General features: G+C 54.9%; 1 protein-coding gene across 3 annotated transcripts; it reads right to left on the bottom strand.

The window, feature by feature from the left end:
• Positions 1-1420: 1420 nt before the first annotated feature.
• Positions 1421-17787, bottom strand: CLK2 (CDC like kinase 2). 3 transcript variants are annotated; one of them, XM_059490503.1, is made up of 13 exons: positions 17613-17787; positions 13610-13779; positions 7907-8144; positions 6197-6293; positions 5783-5849; positions 5239-5355; positions 4884-5050; positions 4401-4495; positions 4016-4145; positions 3308-3390; positions 3017-3096; positions 2790-2880; positions 1421-2100 (listed from the first exon to the last, which is right to left on the bottom strand). In XM_059490503.1, exons 2-13 carry the CDS (start codon positions 13777-13779, stop codon positions 1918-1920), a joined length of 1518 nt encoding a protein of 505 aa, XP_059346486.1. In that variant the 5' UTR covers positions 17613-17787; the 3' UTR covers positions 1421-1917. The 3 variants fall into 3 exon arrangements, with proteins under 3 accessions (XP_059346486.1, XP_059346487.1, XP_059346488.1); XM_059490504.1 differs by having other exon boundaries at positions 6197-6290; XM_059490505.1 differs by lacking the exons at positions 6197-6293; positions 13610-13779; positions 17613-17787 and having other exon boundaries at positions 7907-8041.
• Positions 17788-17932: the final 145 nt, after the last annotated feature.

Below are 17932 nucleotides of genomic sequence, written 5' to 3'. Positions count from 1 at the left end.
TGCTGCCCACACGGCCCCCCCGTCCCCCCAGGGGTCGCTCCAGCAGCTGTCACCGAGCCGGACCCACCCCGAGCCCAGCCAGGGACTCAGGCACGACGAGCACTCGGGGAATTCCTCCTGCGTCTCCTGGAGCTGTTATTTATAGGAATCTCCCAATCCTTCCCCTCCAGCTGCCCATGGACTGCACACTGAGCCCATCCCAGGTCCTGTCAGCATCCCGGGAGCAGGACACGCACTGTCCCCGCCCTGTCCCCTCCCCGTGCTCAGCGAACTGCTAAAAACACTCTGCACAGACTGAGAGTGACATCTGAACGCCACAGGTGAGCTCCCACCTCTCCCAAAGCTGGAGCTGCTCCTGGCAGAGGTGGAAGCTGTGGATTTGGGGTTTGGACACCAGCATGAGTTTGTTCTTTTCTTGAAGTTAAGGTATGAATCAGATAATTTAATTCTCCTCCAGCCTCAGTGTGGGGGCTGGGCGCAGGGGCAGTGGGACAGGAGGCAGGGAGGGTCACAAGCCCATGGAGATGGCTCAGTGTCACCCATCCTGAGGTCCATGGAGATGGCTCAGTGTCACCTTTCCTGAGGCTCTCACAGGCCCATGGAGATGGCTCAGTGTCACCTTCCCTGAGGCTCTCACAGGCCCATGGAGATGGCTCAGTGTCACCCTTCCTGAGGTCCATGGAGATGGCTCAGTGTCACCTTCCCTGAGGCTCTCACAGGCCCATGGAGACGGCTCAGTGTCACCCTTCCTGAGGTCCATGGAGATGGCTCAGTGTCACCCTTCCTGAGGCTCTCACAGGCCCATGGAGATGGCTGTCACCTTCCTGAGGCCCATGCAGATGGCTCAGTGCCACCCTGAGGCTCCCCACACTCACTCCAAGTGAAACCAGACATTTCCTTTCCCCTCTGCATGGGCACAGCCTGATGGTGCCACAGCAGAGCACATCTGTCACCCACACCCCAGCGAGGCTCTGGCCCTGCCATCAGCTGTGACACAGCCCAAAAAACACCCAGGGAACAGCCCAAACCAAGGCCCAGCCTCCCTGCAGAGCTGGGAAGAGTCCAAAAGACACAGCCAGCCCTGGGGTGGGTGTAAGACAGCTGGATGTGGGCTCCTGACAACCCCAGCTAAGGCTGAGAGGTTCCTTCAGGTAAGAGAACCCCCCCCTGTCCCTTCACTGCCTCCCACCCCAACACTGGACCCTGAGCATGAAGAAAAAGCCAATCCCTGGTTTTCTACCCCACAAAACAGCATCTACTCAGGTCCAGCTGCAGCCCTGAGGGCCAAAAGCAGCTCCTACTCAGTGTAGGTGGATACAGCTGGACCACAAAGTTCCTTTCACCCCTCTCCTTCCCCCCACAGGGCACAGCAGAACAACCCCAGGATCAGCAGCTGTCAGGCCAAACCCAGACCAGGTGCTTTATTCACTTCATATTTATTTTTCACAAAGACTGTACAAAATTCTTATAAAACTCTGGTGTGGGGATGGGCTATGACATTGATCCAAAAAATAATTCCCATGCAGTCCCACCAGTTCCATAACTTACAAGGAAACAGATAAGCTACAGAGAGCTGCGAGTCCTGGAGTATTTACACCGAGGAGGGGCAGGAACAGGAGACAAAGCAACACAAGACAAGAGGTATTTACAGCACGGACACACAGACCCCCCTCACCTCACAAGAACAGCAGCAGCAACAGCAGGTCAGGCCCGTGGTGCTCCTAGGCCGACAGAGAATCTGGGCTATTTACAGTATCTCACATATTAACAGCTTTACAAACGTGTCCAGGAAGTTCATCTCATGTTTATATATATATATATATATATATATAAAAAAAAAAGCACCAAGTGTCTGAATAGAAATCACACAGGCCTCCACGGGGGCTAGAATCCGAGGGCTGGCTGGCACCTGTGGCGTCACCGGCTGATGTCCCGGCTCGAGTCCCACATTTTTGTGCTGGGCTCCATGCCCAGCATGTCAAAGAAGGGGTGCTTGAGGGCCTCAGCCAGGGTGACACGCTTGGAGGGCTCGTACTCCAGCATGCTCTCGATGAGGTCGAACAGGCGGTGATGGTCCTCAGCCTCCGAGGTCAGGTATCGCTGCAGGTGGAGGGGAAGGTGAGGCTCTGGTTTGTTCACACCATCTCTCAGCCTGGAGCTGAGCTCTGAACTCCTCTCTATCCACAACTGACAGGTTGTCACACACCCTCCCTTCCCTGGGAACTTCCTGAACTTTCCATGCTCTCCTTGTCCTCCACTTGACATTAAACTCACACAGCTGCAGTTTCCTATTGCTGGGACAGCCAAGGCTCCCCTCAACCACCCTTCTGCTGGCCAGACTGAGTTCTCCTTATCTTAATAATGTGTTGAAAAGTATTTTTAATTCTTATGACTTAATCCCTGCTGATTGTCGAAATGTGGCTTCCCTGATTTTAACCAATTCACAATATCTTTTATGGGAGTTAAAATGAAAAAAGCTTCTTAATAAATTGGTTGAAAGATATGCAAATACTGCTTATGAGGATATAGATGTTACCCAATTAGCAAGACCAGAAAATCAAGCAGCAAAATTGCCTCAGCCTGTATTAACAGATATTAAAGATGCTGCTAGAAAAACTTTGTTTTCATTGAGCCAGCTAGTACACCCATATAAATGCTTATACTACTATCAGACAAGGTGAAAATTCTACAGTTCTTTTTTAGATAGATTAACCCAAACAGTCAAAAAGCAATGTCAAACTCCAGGCTTGCCCAGAGGGAGAAGCTGAGGAGGGGCCAAGCTGCCTCACCCGCAGTGGTTTGCAGTTCTCCCGAACGTAGCGTCCAGCTGAGGTGTTCTCGTCCCAGTCCAGGCGGCCGTGGTAGAAATATTTCTGTTTCCTGTCAGAATAAAGGGACAGCAGGTTACACAGCAGCAAGGTGCCAGCCCCAGTGGGACACAGCTGGGTGGCTCCAAAGTGGCATTTCCCCCAGGGTGAAGCACTGCCCGTGGAGCAGGAGGCCTGGCTTTGCTCACCTTGTCTTGCGGACCATTCGAGAAGGAATTGGCCCCAAAATCCTCTCCATCATGGCCAGGTGCTCCCGGTTGTCGTGTGTCTGGGAGGGAGAAATGGAAAGGGAAGGCATGGAATAGATTCCAGTGGTTCTGCCTCCAGCCCTGGGTGTTCCCCCACCCAGAACCCCCATCCTGGCCAACACCTTGGGTGTCTCCACAGGACTGCAGGGATGGAGGGACCCCCATCAGTCTCAGGGAAGCAGCCAGCATCCTCTCACCAGGTGGGAAGTACCCACACCACACAGTTCTCACCTGGAAAAGGGTGAAACCCACATAATACTCAAAGATGATGCAGCCAATACTCCACACATCACAGGGCTGGCTCCAGCCAAGCTCTGAAAAACAATGTTGTTTAAATAAATGATCCAGTTACAACCCAAGAGTCCAAATCCCTCTTTCTTTTAAAAATAAATAACTAATAAAAAAATAAATAACATCCTATTCCAGCCAGGCTGCTGGTGCTCTGCTTTCAATACACTGCCCAGCTGATGGTGGATCATGGAATCACCAACTCCAACCTGTGACCAATCCCAGTCCAGGACACTCAGTGCCACATCGAGCCACTCCTTGGACACCTCCAGGAATGGGGACTCCAAACCTCCTTGGGCAGCCCCTTCCAATGCCTGACAATCCTTTCCAGGAAGAAATTCCTCCTGATGTCCAACCCTGGCACAACTTGAGGCCATTTCTCCTTGCTTCCTGGGAGCAGAGCCCAAACCCTCATGAGGAAGCTGTGGAGAGTGAGAGGATCCCCCCCCCGAACCTCCTTTTCTCCAGGGGGAACAAACCCAGAACAATGACAGGGCTGTAACCATGGAGGTTCCAGGAAACAGCACTGCAGAGCTGTTAAATCAATGTCCCATCTCCCAGGGCAAACCCAGAATGTTCCTGAATGATGTGGATGCCCAACACTCCCCATCCCAGCGGGGTACAAGGGGCAGAGACCCAGGGGCACCTTACCCAGGATGACTTCAGGGGCTCTGTAGTGCCTGGTGGACACGATGGTGCTGTGATGCTCGTGGTCAAAGGTGGCACTGCCAAAGTCCACCACCCTGATGGCCGTGCTCTTCACGCTCCTCTCATCCCGTTTCTGCAGGGGGGACAATGGGATCCATCACCTGGCAGCCCCTCCAAACCCTGCTTTACCCAGCTGAGGGCACCACGGGAGGGGAAAGCTTTGGCAGCCCCAAAGCAGCTCCCAGCACAGCCATGGCTCACTCAGCACTGCCTGGCAGGTCATGCAAAGCCCTCAAGGACTGCAGGGAGCCCACATCCCCTGGGGCTGTGTCTGACCCCTCAGGGACACCAAGAGGAGAGCCAAGTGAGGCAGTGTGTTATGTGTTACCTTTTCCAGGTTGTAGGAGAGCTCGTAGTCAGAGTTCACAAAGAGGATGTTCTCTGGCTTGAGGTCAGTGTGGGTGAGTTTATTGTCATGCAGAACTGAGGGAGAAAAGAGAGTTTGGGTGAGGGGAGAGAAGCAGAACAAGGCTGCACCCCCCCAAAAGCCATCACTGGCACCAGTTTAAGCCACATTTCAACCTGGGAGTGAACAGCCAGGCAAAGCCCAGGCCATGATGCTTTACCAGAAGCACAAAGATTTATTGTATTGATCGCCAGAAGGTGCAGGGGGGTGGATGCTGGAGTGCTCTGAGCTACTGCCAGCCCACAAGCACCAGAAAATGAAGAGGATTCATTCCCAGAGGGGCAGGAAGGCTCAGGCTCAGAACCACAGCAAAAACTTGTTGCTCTGGGCCACCAGTTGCAGAAGTGCAACCTACTCAGCTCCCCAGGTGAGCCCAAAGCACAGGAGAGCAGCAGGAACACTTACACTTCACAGCCTGGCACACCTGGAAGGCCATGTGCCGTACTTGGTGGATGGGGTAAGGCAGGTAGTTGTTATCCTTCAGGAAATCAAAGGTGCTGAGCCCCAGCAGCTCGAAGGAGATGCACATGTGGCCGTGGTAGTCAAACCAGTCAAACATCCTGACACAGAGACTGACAGAAACATTCCAGTTGGGAACAGCTCTGCAGGCTCCTCCTTTCCCTGCTCAGTCTGTACCTCACAGCAAGCCAAGATGCTTCCAAAACTATCCAGGATCACCTTCAACCACACAACACCCAGCACCCGTTCCACCCCAGCCCTGAAACCAGTCCTTCCTGCTGAACACCAAGAGCACACTCACTTTGTGTTCTCAGGATCCTTCTCGTTGATTTTCTCCAGCACGTTGATTTCCAGTCGAGCAGCCTCTTTGTATTTCTCCACGTTTTTAATGATTTTCAGAGCAACGCGCGCACCACCCCTGTGGGAGAAACAGGAAGAAAGCACCAGGTGAGCCCTGAGCAGGTAAGAGGGACTGTGCCCTGTGAAAGGGACCTTCTGACCAGCCTCCCTTGCTCAAGCAGGTTAATATTAAGGGGTGTCCACCAAAGGTGTCCCTTTCCCTCCCTACAAAACAACCCTGTGGGAGAAACAGGAAGAAAGCACCAGGTGAGCCCTGAGCAGGTAAAAGAGGCTGTGCCCTGTGGAAGGGACCTTCTGACCAGCCTCCCTTGCCCAAGCAGGTGTGTCCACCAAAGGTGTCCCTTTCCCTCCCTACAAAACAGCCCTGAAGCTTCCCCCAGCACATGGGCAACACAAGGAGGGTGAAAGCCTGGAGCAGCAGAGAATATTGAAAACCAAGAGAGTGATTTTCACCCCCAGCTGTGGTCTCCCCTTTCCCCACATACCTCCGGTGATCCATGCACTGCACCACTCTGCCGAAGGTCCCTTCCCCCAGGGTGCTGATAATCTCATCTGGGAGGGAGAGAAGGAGAGGGAAGGAGCTGAGAGAGGGAGCAGGACCTGGCTGCAGCGATACACAGGGCAGAGGAGAATGCATTGCAACACCTAACCTGCACACAGCTGGAGAGACCGGAGCAGCGGAAGGCTGACACCGGCTGCACAAGGCAGCTGCCCTAATTTCCCTGGCACTTCAGTAACAATACACAATATAAACGTAGCTTTAACAAAAGGGGAAGGAAAAGGAGAGGGTTTCTCTTTAATAAACAATGAAAATAAAATGAAACAGAAAGATAAGACAGATCTGCGACTGCGATGGGAGCTTAACTAGAGAGCTAAATTATGTTACGATTTGGCTGTACATCTTTCTTGTAGCCAGTCGCCGACGCGATAGATCAGATGCCCCTCGTCGTCGTCCTCCACACTCTTGGCCCTTCTGCTGCTCTGTCGACTCCGCTGCTGGCCCAGGCAGACAGGGAATTCATCATTCACCAATCAGATTTTCAAACCAGCGCAGCAGCAGCCAGCGTCACGCATTGGTTGGTTTGGAAATTCACATGGTTGTTTGAGGAGGGGTTGCAGGAGGAGATTCCCAGCCAATTCATACGGCACAGAGGAATATATAACGATAGGGATATTGCAAGGGAACATGTCAAGATACAACACACTAGCTCAGAAAAGAAAAAAACAGTTTGCTTTTCGTTGTAGCAAAAAAAAAAAAAAAAAAAGGAAAAAAAAAAAAAGAAAAAGGAAAAAAAAAAAAGAAAAAAAAAAGAAAAAAAAGAACCTACAAACAGCCCCAACCCAAACCAGTGTGACAGCAGAGCTGTCAGAGTGAGGGAGCTGAGGGGCATGGAAAGGGCTGGCTGTTCTTGCTCCCACAGGGGCTCAGAGAGGAACAGCACCGGCCTTCGGGTCCTGGGGACTGCCTGAGCACGCCGCAGAGCAGGGGCAGCAGGAGGCACGTGCTGGCTGGCAGGTCCTGCACAAGCCCAGGCTGCCCCCACAGGCACCCCTATCCCACTCCAATAACCTCCCACACAGCTTCCCCCAGCCCCGACACTCAGGGGAAGATGAACTCCGAGATTTCAGAAAAGCAGCTTTAGATACAATGATCCATCCAAAATGGAAAGTTCCCAGTGACTGCCTGGGGAAAGATGGACACTTCTTCCTAGACCCTCCCCCAAAGAAGCTGATCCTGGAAGGACTAACTTCCAGAAGAGAAGCAGAACCCAACAGGGAACTGGGACAGCCCTGGGATGAGGCAGATAAGAGGTTTATGCTGGAGAAGAGAAAATTCCTGCCTTCGGTTCCTCAGCTAAGTATCCCCATACTTGGGAGCAACCAGCCAGCAGACTTGGGACCCAAATCCAGCCCCCAATCCCCTCCCTGGACACAGAGCCAGAACAGACCAGACAACACTGAGAGCTCCACACACAGAGCAGAGAATGTGTCTGGGGTCTAACAGAAGTGGAAGGTGAACAGCAGAACAGACAAGAAGAGAAAGCCAGGGATGCTTCCGGGAAGAGCCTGGGATGGTTCTGCCTCCACCTGAGCTGAGTGCTCCAAAAGCTCTGCTCCTCCACAAAGCCCACATCAGCTGGGCCCAGCCAGGAGGATCCTGCTCAGAGCCAGGGCCCGAAACAGGGACCACAGGGGCAGTCACCTGTCCCAGGCTCTCTGGGGCTGGGACCAGCTGAGCGCTGGCTCTTCGAGCCTTGCACAAACCCTGCCTGGCTGGGGCCCCTCCATGAGCATCACGGAATGGGAGGAGATGCAGCACCACCCTGGGGACCCGCCAGCCTCGCTGGGCACTCCTGTCCTCCCACTGAGAGAGGACCTGAGCCACCCGTGCCCAGCTGGCACCGGGCAGCGCCAACCACGGCGCGCAGGGACGCGAGCAACAACAACGCTCTGCGCCAAAACTCCTCCAAATAACACACACGCACACACCGAGCTCAATCCGACTCCGACAGAGCATTTAGAAAGTGAATTTTTCTACTTACCCAGCTCAGCACCTGGGAGAGAGAGAGCAAGGTTACAGGGCAGGCACGGCACAGCAGGATACTCACCGATGAGGAGCGGCTAAAGGACCGGCTGCGGCGCCGCCTCCGCCTGTGCTTACGCCGGCTGCTTTTGCAGCTGCGGTAGCTGCCCTCGCGGTCCCGGGAGCGCCGGTACTCGTAGGAATGCTGCCGGTACTCGGGCTCGTAGTAGGCGTCGCCCCGCTCGCGGCTGTAGTCGTTGCGCCGGTAGCTGTCACAGTAACGGCGGTCGTAGGCCCTGCGGTCTGCCGAGTGGTCGTCGTAGCTGGGCACGGGGATGGGGACAGGGGAGGGGTTAGTCCTTCTAAGAGGGATCCAGAACAGCTGAGATAGCTCTGAGATAGCCCAAATGGTATAAAAGTAGCAGGGTGGGTTCTGTGGGAGTGGTGGAAAAGGTTTAATGAAAGGCGAAATTACAAAACTCTTACAGAGAAAAATCTCGTGCCCCTGGCTTGATTTTTGCTCTCAGAGGAACCCAGCACACCTGAGATAGTCCAGCTACCCCAAATGGTAGAAAAGTAGCAGGATGGGTTCTGTGGGAGTGCTGGAAAAAGGTTTAATGAAAGGCGAAATAAAGAAGCTCTTAGAGAGAAAAAATGCTTGCCCCTGGCTCGATTTTTGCTCTCAGAGGAACCCATCCCACCTGAGATAGACCAGCCACCCCAAATGATATAAAAGTAGCAGGATGGTTTATGAGGTAGTGTTGGAAATGGAAAAAGGGTTAATAAAAGGCAAAATAACAAAGCTCTCACAGAGAAAAACTGTCCCTGGCTCCATTTTTGCTCTCAGAGGAACCCACGCACCTGAGATAGTCCAGCTACCCCAAATGGCAAAAAAGTAGCAGGATGGCTTCCAAGGTAGTGTTGGGAAAGGGTTTAATGAAAGGCGAAATGAAGAAGCTCTTACTGAGAAAAACCTCTTGTCCCTGGTTCTGTTTTTGCTCTCAGAGGAACCCACACACCTGAGATAGCCCAGCTACCCCAAATGGTAGAAAATTAGCAGGATGGGATCTGAGGTAGTGTTGGGAAAGGGTTTAATGAAAGGCGAAATAAAGAAGCTCTTACAGAGAGAAACCTCTTGTCCCTGGCTCGGTTTTTGCTCTCAGAGGAACCCACACACCTGAGATAGTCCAGCTACCCCAAATGGTATAAAAGTAGCAGGATGTGGTAGTGTTGGAAAAAGGTTTAAGAAAAGGCGAAATAACAAAGCTCTTACAGAGAAAAACTGTCCCTGGCTCCATTTTTCCTCCCAGAGGAACCCATCCCACCAGAGACAGTCCAGCCACCCCAAATGATATAAAAGTAGCAGGATGGCTTATGAGGTAGTGTTGGAAATGGAAAAAGGGTTAATAAAAGGCAAAATAACAAAGCCCTTACAGAGTAAACTGGGCCAGGGGAAAGAGGTTCTTGCACTCAGAGGAACTCAGCATACCCTGGGAATGGGGAAAGGGGAGGTGTTAGGCCCTCTCAGAGATCCAGAACATTTGAGATAGCCCAGCTACCCCAAATGGCAAAAAATTAGCAGGATGGGTTCTGTGGTAGTGTTGGGAAAAGGTTTAATAAAAGGCAAAATTACAGAGCTCTTACAGAGAGAAACCGCTTGTCCCTGGTTCTGTTCTTGCTCTCAGAGGAATCCATCCCACCTGAGATAGCCCAGCTACCCAAAATAGCAAAAACTAACAGGATGGGCTCTGAGGTAGTGTCGGAAAAAGGTTTAATAAAAAATAAAATAACAAAGCTCTTACAGAGAAAAATCTCACGCCCCTGGCTCGATTTTTGCTCTCAGAGGAACCCAGCACACCTGAGATAGTCCAGCTACCCCAAATGGTATAAAAGTAGCAGGATGGTTTATGAGGTAGTGTTGGAAATGGAAAAAGGGTTAATAAAAGGCAAAATAACAAAGCTCTCACAGAGAAAAACTGTCCCTGGCTCGATTTTTGCTCTCAGAGGAACCCACGCACCTGAGATAGTCCAGCTACCCCAAATGGCAAAAAAGTAGCAGGATGGCTTCCAAGGTAGTGTTGGGAAAGGGTTTAATGAAAGGCGAAATGAAGAAGCTCTTACTGAGAAAAACCTCTTGTCCCTGGTTCTGTTTTTGCTCTCAGAGGAACCCACACACCTGAGATAGCCCAGCTACCCCAAATGGTAGAAAAGTAGCAGGATGGGTTCTGTGGTAGTGTTGGAAAAAGGTTTAATGAAAGGCGAAATAAAGAAGCTCTTAGAGAGAAAAAACGCTTGTCCCTGGCTCGATTTTTGCTCTCAAGAGGAACCAAGCACACCTGAAACAGCCCAGCTATCCCAAATGGTATAAAAGTAGCAGGATGTGGTAATGTTGGAAAAAGGTTTAATAAAAAGCAAAGTAAAAAAGCTCTTACAGAGAAAAACTGAGCCAGGGGAATGAGGTTCTTGCTCTCAGAGGAACCCAGCGCACCTGAGATAGCCCAACTACCCCAAATGGCAAAAAACTAACAGGATGGCTTCTGAGGTAGTGTTGGAAAAAGGTTTAATAAAAGGCAAAATAACAAAGCTCTTACAGAGAAGAACTGAGCTGGGGGAAAGAGGTCCTTGCTCCTGCTGAAACGTCCCACAAAAGGGATTATCTCCTTTGTTCTCTTCTTTTTCTAGTGAATTACTGTCCAACAAATTACCTAGGCTGGACCTCTTGGCCTCTGTCCAATTGGGCAGCCCCAGGTCTGAGGTGAAGTCCCAAAGGTCCTGTGAGGTGTCTTTGTACCAAATTGGGAGAGGAACTTCTAGGCTTTTTGCTTTTTTAAGCAGACAAAGAATAATTTGGTCATTCCATCAGCATGGAGCACATTCCTACACTGGGGAATGTTGAGGGGCTGGAGTGGACTTGAAGACCATCATTGCCTTGTCCAAGTCTGGCCTAGAACACTGACAGGGTTGGGGCAGCCCCATCCAACCTGTGTGCCAGTGTCTCACCACCCTCACAGGGAAGATCTTCCTCATTGTCTAGCCTAAATTCTCTCTCTTTCAATTTGTACCCATTACTCCTCATCCTGTCACTACAGCTCCTCATGGAGGGTCCCTCTCCACCTTCCTTGTAGGCCCCTTTTAACACTGGAAGGTGCTGAGAGGTCTTCACAAAACCTTCTCTTCTTCAGGCTAGAAACTCTCCCAGCCCAAATTTTCTCACAAACTTCTCTTCTCCAGCTGGAAAACTCTCCCAGCCCAAATTCTCCACAGCCTTCTCTTCTGCAGGCTAGAAACTCTCCCAGCCCAAATTCTCTCACAACCTTCTCTTCTCCAGCCTGGAACACTCTTCCAGCCCAAATTCTCCACAACCTTCTCTTCTCCAGGCTGGAAAACTCTCCCAGTCCCAATTCTCTCACAACCTTCTCTTCTGCAGGCTAGAAACTCTCCCAGCCCAAATTCTCCACAACTTTCTCTCCTCCAAGCTGGAAAATTCTCCCAGCCCAAATTTTCTCACAACCTTCTTCTCCCCAGGCTAGAAACTCTTCCAGTCCCAATTCTCTCACAGCCTTCTCTTCTCCAGGCTGGAAAATTCTCCCAGCCCCAATTCTCTCACAGCCTTCTCTCCTCCAGGCTGGAAAACTCTCCCAGCCCAAATTCTCTCACAACCTTCTTCTCCCCAGGCTAGAAACTCTTCCAGTCCCAATTCTCCCAAAACCTTCTCTTCTGCAGCCTGGAAAACTCTCCCAGCCCTTCTCCATGAGGAAGGTGTTCCAATCCTCTTAACAACTTCCCAGCCTCCTCTGGACCTGTTCCAACAGTTCCACATCCTTGTTATGTTTGGAACACCAAAACTTTTGCAGTGCTTTGAGGGAGCCCAAGGCAAGAAGCCATGAGCTGCCAACCCTTGGCATAACAAAGGGGACAGAGATCTGTGTCCCAGCCAGGTGAGGGACACTGAGGGACCCCAGATCTTCCTGTACTGAAACTGTGAAGGGATAAAAGCTCAGAGGGTCCTTTGTTCAGGACCCCTCCTTGAAGGCACCAGCTAGAGCTGTTTCTTTGTTATTGCACCAAGATTTTTAAGGATTGACATGTCTGAGAACCTGCTGTGAGAAACCAGGGCTGAGCCAGTAAGGAAACTGGTCTGACTGGGAGTGTGGGGTGTGTAGGGAGTCAAACAGGGCAAACATTGGGTTACTGAAGGCTCTGCTGTGAAGGGGCTCAGTCCCAGCCCAGGGGGTGCAGTGGCACTGCCAGAGGGGCTCTGGGTGCCAGACAGGGAAGTTCCCATAAGAGGGGAGTGAGGGGCTTTGGTGACAAGCACTGCCCAGGCTGTGACAGCTCAGAGCAGCCCAGGTCACGTGGAACCCGGCTGAGAACGGATGACTCGGCCGTGATTAAGGGACTGCAGCATCTCCCTTAATGAGCAGAGACTGAGGGAGATGGGCCTCGTTAGTCTGGAGATCACCGAGAGGAAATCTCATTATTGCACATCAGTATCTCCAAGGCAGGTGCCAGGATGGTGCCAGACTCTTTGCAGCGGTGCCCAGGGACAGGATGGGCAGCAAAACCATGAACTAAAACACACCATGCTCTACCTCAACACAAGGAAGTTGTTCCCAGAGGGTGGCAGAGCACTGGCACTGCTGCCCAGGGCAAACATGGGATTTCCCTCTCAGAGGACACCTCACATCAATATATCAAAGGCAGGTGCCAGGACGGTGCCACTTTTCAGTGGTGCCCAGTGACAGGAAGTTGTTCCCATACAGGGCTGCAGAGCACTGGCACAGCTGCCCAGGCCAAGCATGGCACCTCCCTCTTTAAGGACATCCCACATCAGTATCTCCAAGGCAGGGGCCAAGACGGTGCCAGACACTTTTCAGTGGTGCCCAGTGACAGGATGGGGAGCAAAACCATAAACTAAAGCACGTTCTACTTCAACAAAAGGAAGAATTTAGTCCCACAGAGGGTGGCAGAGCACTGGCACCGCTGCCCAGGCTGAGCATGGGGTCTCCTTCTCTGAAGAATCCCACATCAGCATCCCCAAGGCAGATACCAGGATGGTGCCAGACACTTTTTTAGTGCCCAGTGACAGGATGGGCAGCAATGGCCATAAACTAAAACACACCACGTTCTACTTCAACACAAGGAAGAATTTCTTCCCATGGAGGGTGGCAGAGCACTGGCACAGCTGCCCAGGGTGAGCATGGGATTTCTCTCTCTGAGGACATGCCACATCAGTAACTCCAAGGCAGGTGCCAGACACTTTTCAGTGGTGCCCAGTGACAGGATGGGCAGCAAAACCATAAACTAAAACACACCACATTCTACCTCAATACAAGGAAGAATTTCTTCCCATGGAGAGTGGCAGAGCACTGGCACTGCTGCCCAGGGTGAGCATGGCACCTCCCTTTCTGAAGAATCCCACATCAGGATCTCCAATGCAGGTGCCAGGACGGTGCCAGACACTTTTCAGTGGTGCCCAGTGATGGGAATTTGTTGGCACAGAGGGTTGCAGAGCACTGGCACAGCTGCCCAGGCCGAGCACGGCACCTCCCTCTTTAAGGACATCCCACATCAATATCTCCAAGGCAGATGCCAGACATTTTTCCAGTGGTGCCCAGTGACAGGAAGTTGTTGGCACAGCAGCCCAGGCCAAGCACGGCACCTCCCTCTCTGGAGCCATCCCAAACCCACCTGGCCGCGTCCCTGAGCCCTGGGTGACCCCAGAGGTCCCTCCCAGCCCAGCCCCCGTGGCACCCCGTGCAGGAGGGCAGCTGAGAGCCCCTCTCACCTCCGGGATCGGACGTGGTAGCTGTCCTCCCGCCGGTGCCGCCGGTCCCGCTCGCTGCTGCTGGACCGGGACCGCGTCCGCCGCCGCTTGTGCTTGCGGCTCCGGTAGCGCTCGTGGTAACTGCCGCGGCTGCTGCGCTCCGACGAGCGGTACCTCCGGGAGTGCGGCATCTGTGGGGACAGCAGGGACACTCAGGGACCCGTGGGGACAGTGGGGGGACAGCAGAGACACCCTGGGGACAGCAGGGACCCCGTGGTAACTGCCGCGGCTGCTGCGCTCCGACGAGCGGTACCTTCGGGAGTGCGGCATCTGAGGGGACAGTGGGGACACTCAGGGACCCCATGGGGACAGCAGGGGCGCAGCAGGTACAGTCAGGGACCCGCGGGGACAGCAGGTACAGTCAGGGACCCGTGGGGACAGCAGGTACAGTCAGGGACCCGTGGGGACAGCAGGGACCCTGTGGTAACTGCCGCGGCTGCTGCGCTCCGACGAGCAGTACCTTCGGGAGTGTGGCATCTGTGGGGACAGTGGGGACAATGAGGGACCCGTGGGGACAGCGAGGGGACAGCAGGGACACCCTGGGGACAGCAGGGACCCTGTGGTAACTGCCGCGGCTGCTGCGCTCCAATCAGCGGTACCTTCGGGAGTGCGGCATCTGTGGGGACAGCAGGGACACTCAGGGACCCGTGGGGACAGTGGGGGGACAGCAGGGACACTCAGGGACCCGTGGGGACAGTGGGGGGACAGCAGGCACCCCATGGGGACAGCAGGGACCCCGTGGTAACTGCGGCTGCTGCGCTCCGACAAGCGGTACCTTCGGGAGTGCGGCATCTGTGGGGACAGTGGGGACACTCAGGACCCGTGGGGACAGCAGGGACCCCGTGGGGACTGCGGGGACTGTCAAGCACCCGTGGGGACAGTAAGGACTGCGAGGCACACATGGGGACAGCAGGGACCCTGTGAGACACTCATGGGGACAGCAGGGACAGTGAGGCCCCCATGGGGACAGCAGGGACGTGTGGGCATGGCACAGACACTGTGAGGACAGCAGGGACCCTGTGAGGTCAGCAGAGACCCTGTGAGGCATCTGTGGGGACAGCAGGGACACCATGGGGACAGCAGGGACAGTGGGGCACCCTGTGAGGCACCCGTGGGGACAGCAGGGACCCTGTGAGGACGGCAGGGACACTGTGAGGCCCCCATGGGGACAGCAGAGACAGTGAGGAACCCATGGGGACAGCAAGGACCCTGTGAGACTCCCGTGGGGACAGCAGGGATCTGTGGGGACAGCAGGGACCCTGTGACACCCGTGGGGACAGCAGGGACCCCGTGAGGCACTCGTGGGGACAGTGGGGACCCCCTCTCTGCTGTGAGGCCCCCATGGGGACTGCAGGGATCTGCAGGGACAGCAGGGACCCTGTGACACCCGTGGGGACAGCAGGGCAGCATTAACAGCTGCATGGGACAGGAATCCAACGTGTGTGAGTGTGCCAGGGGATCTGAGAGAGGAGAGCAAACTCTGAGAGACCCCAGAGCCCCACAGGACAGGGTGAGACCACCCATGGTCATCTTGCCCCGTTTTCTTTCCCAAAAAAAGAACCCTGGTTCTCCTTCCCAGGTTTGTATCCCTTCCTCACACCCACCTCTACTGCCCACAGCTCCAGGAACAGCTTTTGGACCATTTCTCTTTAAGCTGCTCAGGAAGGAGGGAAGCAGCACCAAGGAAGGTGAAATGAAGCTCTGGATGTCACCAGAGCCCCTGAGCAATGTGAGAAATGGATTTACAGAAAATCCTCAAAGCCTGACAAAAGTTTCAAAAGGTGGCCTTGCAAACAAGACTGGATGCTTTGGAGAAACAGAACTATGAAAGATGCCTTGGAGTGGGACCCATGAGGGGCAATTTAAAATTATTTGTTTTATTGTATTTACAGCATGGTGTGGCTAAATAAGCCCAAAAAATATTCTACTGTATTGTAATTAAGAAATAGTTCATTTCTGATTGTGATGGCACGAATTATAACATCTGTATCGTGTCATCCTTCACATGAAGCTCGGAATAGAATAAAAGTTGTTAAAATGCCTCTCGGCTGCCCCATCTCTGGGTCAGAAAAAGGCAAAATCCAGCAATGGATGCCCAGAGAGCAGCTCCTCAAGAGATGCTCAGGTTTCCTGCCAAGTGACACCTGCACTGGGACAAGGGTGGGGAAGGGTCTGGGGGTGTTGGGGCTGTTCAGCTGGGACTGAAGGGAGATCTCAGGGGGCTGCAGCTTCCCCAGGAGGGACAGCTCTGGTCTGTGCTCTGTGTGACAGTGACAGCACCCCAGGGAATGGCTGGGGCTCTGTCAGCAAGGTTTAGGATGAATACAGGAAAAGGTTGTTCCCCCTGGGCACTGCTCAGGCTCCCCAGGGCTGCCAGAGCTCCAGGAGAGCTTGGACAATGCTCCCAGGGATGCACAGACTGGGATTGTTGGGGTGTCCTGGGGAAGGACATCAGGACGTGCTGATGCCTGTGGATCCCTCCCAGCTCAGGAGATTGGTGACACACATCCCTCTGTCCATGGAGAACCACCAGGAGCAAACCCTCCCTTCCCAAAGGGCACCAAGAGAGCCCTGAAAACCCTCAGGGGGTCTCAGCTGCACCAAGAGAGCCCTGAAAACCCCCAGCTCTGCCCTTCTGGAGGGGCTGGAACCAAAGGACACCCACAGAGCCCTGCAGACGCTCAGTTCTGTCCCTCTGGGGGAACATGAGAGGCTGGAGCCAAGGGGATCAAAAGGGCACCAAGAGAGCCCTGAAAACCCTCAGTTCTGCCCTTCTGGACAGGCTGGAACCAAGGGGAACCAAAGGGCACCAAGAGAGCCCTGAAAACCCTCAGTTCTGCCCCTCTGGAGAGGCTGGAACCAAGGGGAACCAAAGGACACCAAGAGAGCCCTGAAAACCCTCAGGGGGTCTCAGCTACACCAAGAGAGCCCTGAAAACCCTTTGCTCTGCCCCTCTGGAGGGGCTGGAACCAAGGGGAACCAAAGGACACCAAGAGAGCCCTGCAGACCCTCAGTTCTGCCCTTCTGGAGAGGCTGGAGCCAAGGGCATCCAAAGGACATCAACAGAGCCCTGAAGACCCTCAGGGGGTCTCAGCTCTGCCCCTCTGGAGAGGTGGAAGCCAAGGGGATCCCGAGGTGAGACGGCACAGTGGGTGCAGCCCCTCAGACCCTGCCAGACCGTGCCCCACAGCTCTCAACCATTCCCCGCACGCATTTCGGTTCCAAGCACAATTCGTGGAATCATGGAACGTTAACCGGGTGGGACCTTCAAGCTCACTCAGTCCCACCCCCCTGCCATGTGCAGGGCCACCTTCCACCGGCCCAGGCTGCTCCAAGCCGGCATTAGACACCGCAGGGATGGGGCAGCCACAGCTCCTCTGGGCAATCTGTGCCAAATTCCCCCATCCAAAATGCCCCCGGCTGCGTCCCCGTCCCCGCCCAGCGCTGACATCACCGCCAGGGCTCGCACAGGCCGAACCGGCCCCGGCGGCGCGGGGTGATCGGGGGTACGGGCTCGGTACCGCCTGCACGGGGGGCTTTGCCCGGGGCTCCCCCCGGTTTCCAGCCGCGGACTGAAGGGAGCGCGAAGGCGGCGCTGGCGGCCCGCCAAGCCCCGGTTCCATGGAACGAGCACCGGGGCTGCGTTCCGCAGCGGGGCTGGAACCGCTTTGGGGACGGTGATGGCGGCCGCGCCGGGCGGGGCCTCCGCCGTGCAGGCCCGGAAGCACCGGGACACCGGGAGAGATGGGCGGAGGGCGGGGCGGCCTCGGCGGGGAGGCCCCGAGCCGGTCCCTCCGGGCCATCCGGCCACGCCGCCCTCACGGGGACACCCAGGCCGCCGATTCCCACCGCGGCCCCGCCGGGAACGACAAACCGGGCCCGCCCCGCGCCGCCCTCACCGGCCGCGGCCTACCCACCCCGCCCCGGCCCGTGGGGCCCCGCACCGCGCCGCGCCGCCACGTACCGTCCTCGCAGCCAGCCCGGTGCGCTTGTCCCACAGGAAATCCGTGATGGCGGCCGTGGGCCCCGGGCCCCGCTCCAGCTCCTGCCGCCGCCGCCGATCCGGGTCCTGCCAGCCCGCGGGGCCGCGCACGCACGGACGCGATCACGTACGCACGCACGTAGGCGCGCGGAGCTGCGTCACAGCAGGTGGGGTTAGAGGCGAGGGGCGGGGCCGGTTCCGCACGGATCGCTCTTTAAGCCACGCCCCCTTTTCGGACCCGGCGGCGCGGGCTGGGCGAGGCCGAGGGGCGGGGCCGGGGTAGATTGCCCCGCCCACCTCCT

Source organism: Ammospiza nelsoni, chromosome 28 (genome assembly GCF_027579445.1).
Source record: "Ammospiza nelsoni isolate bAmmNel1 chromosome 28, bAmmNel1.pri, whole genome shotgun sequence".
Lineage (NCBI taxonomy): Eukaryota > Metazoa > Chordata > Aves > Passeriformes > Passerellidae > Ammospiza > Ammospiza nelsoni.
This window is presented reverse-complemented; position numbering and strand designations above follow the sequence as displayed.